A 4798-nucleotide genomic window follows, 5' to 3' on the forward strand; every position below is an offset into this window, starting at 1 on the left:
GTGGTGACCTTTAATGAAGCCAGGCCTGAGGACCCTGAGCCCTGCCACAGCAGAGCCACTAGGGATTGGCTGGCAGGCTTCTGTGATGTCACAGTCACTGAGATGCGCACTCTGGGCTGGGAGGCGACCAGAGGCCAGTAGTGCGTCTACTGCCCAACTGACCAGTTGGTAGTGTAGGCAGCAGGCGCATTTCAGAGAATCACATGGATTCCCGATGGAGGTGAGTGGCACTTGCTCTAATGAGCTGTGGCGTGGGGAAGGTCCCGCCAGGGGGGCGGCCCTGGTCTCCCACACCGGATTCCATGGGCGATGTGGTGGAGCTCTGAGTGCTGCCCCTGTGTGCAGAGCGTGTACACAGTCGTCTCATTCCTCCCGCTCTGCTGGTCACCAGTGTTGAATGGGCCTGGGTGTGAGTCTGTGTCTGGACACGGGTTCAAGACTAGGTGTCGGGTCAGCTGGTATCAGGTGGGCAGGGAGGCCGGCTCTGAGAGCCCCAGAGATGCGGGAGCTGGGAGCAGGCCAGGGAGCCCCGTAGACTTGGGACTTGGGCCCCCTGGAGGACACGTGGCTGCCAGCCTGGGGGAGGAGCATCCTTTCCAAGGGCAGGGGAGGCAAGGTGGGGGCTGTCCTTCCCCAACCGTCCGTAGTCAATGAGCTCTGCACAAGTCATAATCCAAGGACCCGGCCACCAGGTGCCCGCCTGCCTGGCTGTGTGGCTGCCCCACCTCTGACCAGGGGGACAGCCCTCAAAGCAGCATTCCTGTGGGCTCCCCAGTACTGGCTCCCATGTGCGTGTGTGTCTTACAGATTGGATATGAACGCCCTGAGGTCCCGGAGGGCCCAGGAGCGAGCAGAGCTCATCAATAAATATGAGCAGGTACTGGCCAGGGTGCTGGGGGAGGAGGTGGGGCCCTGCCTCAAGGACTGTGCCTGTGAGAGCCAGACCCAGCCTCCCTGGGGACACGGGGGAGGGGGCAGGTGGACATTTCCCCAGTGACTTCTCATCCGGGTCCCCTCTCGGCTGCAGGGACGCCGAGGAGCGGCACTGTTGGTGCCCGAAGAAGAGGACGATGAGGGCGGCTGCCTCGTCCCAGACAGGCTTGGGTTCCTGCAGTGAGTCCTCCACACCCCAGCTCACCCCAGGGCGGGACTGGGGTCAGAAACCCCAACATGAGGCGGCACACCTGTCCCCGGCCCCGACCTTGAGCCCAGCTGTGGTCACAGGCAGGCACTGGTCAGCATTTGGGGGCAGGAGTCGGACGTGGAGGCTGTTCCCACAGATGTCGGGGAGAGAGGCCCCGTTGCTGGAGGGTGGGCTCCGGTGACCTGGAGGGATGGAGCCATCTCGGGCCATCTCTGGCATGACTCAGCAGCCCACCTTAGCACGGGGATAAGGGCTTCTGCCTCCATGTTGTGCCAGAACCTGGAGAATAAGCAGGAGCAGAGTGGTGGAGAAATGGCCAGGGTCCGGGCTGACAGAGGAGGGGTGAGGTGGGGCACATGACCTCAGGAGGCCAGGGCACAGGGGGGAGGGTGGGCAGTGGGGGACCCTGAGGGGTGTAGGGGTCCCAGGTGCCTCGAGCCCCAGGTGCACACTCACAGCACTGAGCATCTCTCAGGCAGGTCACTCGGACTCGGTCAGTTCCAGGGTGACGTCCTGGGCAGAGCTGATGTGGGGATATAGCTGCCTCAGCCCTGGGCAGTCTGGCCCTGCTCAGGACAGCCACCCCCCAACCGCTGTGGGGGGCTGCCACACACCCACGAAGGTGGACCTCTGACAGGCCTGGAGCCCCCCACTGGCAGCAAGGGCCCCTGCCTGGCCCTAGGCTCCCTGTGCTCATGGTCACCAGCCCCTCCCTCCCCATCTCAGTCCCCTGGGCTGAGAGGATGAAGCTGGTCCTTCCCTGGCCCACTAGGGAGGTCGCGGTGCCTGTTGTGGTCCTGTCCTCACCTCTCTGCCTCCCTTGCTTTCCAGTGAGCAGAAGCTGCCCCAAGACAGCACCCCGGGGGCAAAGGTAAGGACAAGTCCTTGGCCATGGGCCAGTCATCTGGAAGCAGAGCTGGGCAGAGGGGGCACGTGGGGCTCGGCAGTGGTGAGTGGGAGCGCCATAAGGTCCCGCGATGCGGTACTTATACGGCACCTGCTGACATCTTACCACACTCACCTGTCCCAGAAGTGAGCCGCAGCTCAGGGGTGTCTGCTGTCGGCCGCCCTGACTCATTGGCATGGTTGGGAGTGACCTGGCTGGAGCTCAGGGGCTCTCCTTGACGAAGGGGCAGCTCGGGTCAGAGGCCAGGCCACCGATGCTCCCCCAGACAGAAGATCTGGGGCTCACGGTCTGTGCCTTTTCTGGCTCCTTCCATTTGAGCGCCCACAGAGCTCCTGAGCTGCATCCGAGGGCCCCTCTCAGAGCCCCAAGCTGGGCTCACGCCATCCTGTCTCGTTTTCCAGCGTAAACAGGAGGTAAGAAGGATCCAGAAGTGGATAAAGATGATCAAGAACCATAGTAAATACCGCGGCAGTGACAAGGTACCGTGGCGATGAGGGCCCCTCGGGAACACTGAGAGCTGAATTGGGGTTTGAGCAGTGCCCATTCCTGTGCCAGGCACCGCCTGCCTCTCAGATGCCCAGGGGCAACTGTCCAGCCCCTAGGGACACGGGTCATGGGCACACCTCCCCATACACACAGGACACTGTCCTGGTAGAAAATCTGAAGTCACTGCTGAAGACAATCCCGGATGCAGGGCAGGCGTGGTTCCAGGAGCCCTGTAGCGGCCACTCCGTACACGGCAGAGCCGGTGCCCCTGAGCCCTTGGCCCTCCAGTCACTGTGGGTCATAAGGCCCCCATCTGGGCAGATACTCCCTCTGCCAATACACAGGGAGCCCCTGGCTTCTCCCTCTGCTGTCTCACCCTGCGCTGCCTCCACGAGTGGCCACGTTCAGCACTCACCAGAGCCTCCTCTTTCCTGTAGTTTCAGCGCAGAATCTACAAAGGCATCCCTGCCCAGGTGCGCGGGAAGGTGTGGGCCGTGATGCTGGAGGTGGACAAGAGGAAGGCCCAGAACCCGGGCAAATACGCGGTACGGCTCTGCACTCAGCCCAAGGGGGCCCGGCCTGCTCGGGCCTGCTCAGGAGCCTGAGTCTCCGTGGAGGACCGTCCCTCACTGAGCCCTCAGGAGCCTCCTCCCCATCCTGCCTTCCTCTCCCTAGATCCTAGTCAGTGCCTCCTCCACGTCTCCTCAGACCCAGCTGGGACTGGACAGGTGTGTTTTGTGCCAGAGGCTTTAACCTGCTCTCTGCTGAGCTCACCTGGGCAGCTTGGCATACGGCCAAAGAGAGGACTTGCTGGTCCCTGATGGGCGGGGGTCTCCCAGGATGAGATCACAATGGTGTGAGGTAGGGAGCCCCACAGGCTCTGTGCTAACATGGCCTGCCCGCAGCTGGCCGGCCCTCACCTAGGCCTGCCCACAGCTGGCCCTGCCTTCACATGGACTTGCAGCCCCTGGCATTGCCCTTGCCTGGAGAGGCCGCTCCAATGGTCACACAGCTCTCAATGCTTCTGGGAAAGGAGGGAGTGAGGACTGGTGTGGGCAGAGGGCTGTCAGCTGCAGCTGGCTCTCATGGCCCCTGGCTGCCATCAGGGAGCAGGGCCCAGCTGTGTTTCCCACCCTGCCTCCCCCAAGTCTGCAGTCTGGGGCTGGCCCTGGGAGCTGGGCCTGGAGACAGTCATTGCCCAGGCTCAGCTCCAAGCCAAGGGCGGCTTGCAATGTCGAGATGGAGATGGGCCCCTCCAGCAGGGGGCAGCATGGAGCAGTGGTCAGGCTGTGGCTGACTCCTGGAGGGCAGGGCATGAGATGCCAGTGAGGAGGCTCAGAAGCCTGGCTGGGGGCAGACCACGTCGTGCTGAGAGCTGAGGCAGGCAGGGGGAGTGCACAGGGACCTTTCAGAGCCCCTGTCTGCTGCTGACCGTCAGGGTTACGTGGGCACTGAGGCAAGTTAGGGAGCCCATGACCCTCCCTCAAGGTGGGACCCAGAAAGGAATGAGCGCTTGCAGGGAACTCCCTGTCAGCCAGAAGAGCTGACGTGGACTTGAGGTCCTTGTGTGGCAATGGGGCTTGTGCAGTTCTTGAGGCTGCCCCCCCCTTGTCCCTGCCCTGCAGGAGATGAAAGAGCTGGCCAGGCTGGGCGCCACTCACTTCCATCACATCGACTCCGCCATCGCATGGACTTTCAGAAACCACCTCATGTTCCGGGAACGTTACGGAATGAAGTGAGGCCTCTGGGCTGGGGAGGACCCGCGGGTGGGAGGAGCAAGGGTCCTGGGGCACATGGGGTCCCTAGGGAAGATTGGGTGCAAGCCTAAAACAGTTCATTGAGCACAGAAAACAAACTTGCCTTTTCTATAGTACACAAACTTTCCCAAGACACTGTGGAGAGACTGAAATGAAAAGAAACACCAGGGGAGACAATAGTAGCAATCTATCTAATAAAGGTGTTGTTTCCAGAATATTCAAGGAGCCCTTCAACTCAGTCACAAGGAAGCAGTGGGCAGCCCCCCAGTACCCCGGGAACACAGGCTCGGGGGGGACCCTTCATGAACGCACACACAATTCACCTCCTCAGCGCATGAACACACGCTTATTCCCTACACCACAAAGGGGCACCAGCGCACAGCTGTGGGAATGGGGGAAATAGAACCACTGAGGACGCCGGGTGCTGCTCCCTACAAGGCTGAACGTGCATGGGAGGCTGACTCTCCACAGCTTGGACCCACGGGACTGCACTCCCACAGTGGG

General features: G+C 61.9%; 1 protein-coding gene across 1 annotated transcript; it reads left to right on the forward strand.

The window, feature by feature from the left end:
- The first annotated feature begins 1975 nt into the window (after positions 1–1975).
- Positions 1976–4511, forward strand: LOC138846456 (TBC1 domain family member 26). Its single transcript, XM_089319316.1, has 3 exons — positions 1976–2530; positions 2975–3082; positions 4163–4511. Exons 1-3 carry the CDS (start codon positions 2492–2494, stop codon positions 4274–4276), a joined length of 261 nt encoding a protein of 86 aa, XP_089175442.1. The 5' UTR covers positions 1976–2491; the 3' UTR covers positions 4277–4511.
- The last annotated feature ends 287 nt before the right edge of the window (positions 4512–4798 follow it).

Source organism: Oryctolagus cuniculus, chromosome 18 (assembly GCF_051225735.1).
Source record: "Oryctolagus cuniculus isolate XC-2025 breed Fujian yellow rabbit chromosome 18, ASM5122573v1, whole genome shotgun sequence".
In the NCBI taxonomy this organism is placed as follows: Eukaryota; Metazoa; Chordata; class Mammalia; order Lagomorpha; family Leporidae; genus Oryctolagus; species Oryctolagus cuniculus.

Excerpts from the sequence above, each read along its gene's own strand:
- LOC138846456 (XM_089319316.1), top strand. The coding sequence starts at position 2,492 with ATGATCAAGAACCATAGTAAATACCGCGGCAGTGACAAG. Across the intron at positions 2,531-2,974 it reads AATACCGCGGCAGTGACAAG|TTTCAGCGCAGAATCTACAA; the intron begins GTACCGTGGCGA and ends TCTTTCCTGTAG. Across the intron at positions 3,083-4,162 it reads AGAACCCGGGCAAATACGCG|GAGATGAAAGAGCTGGCCAG; the intron begins GTACGGCTCTGC and ends CCTGCCCTGCAG.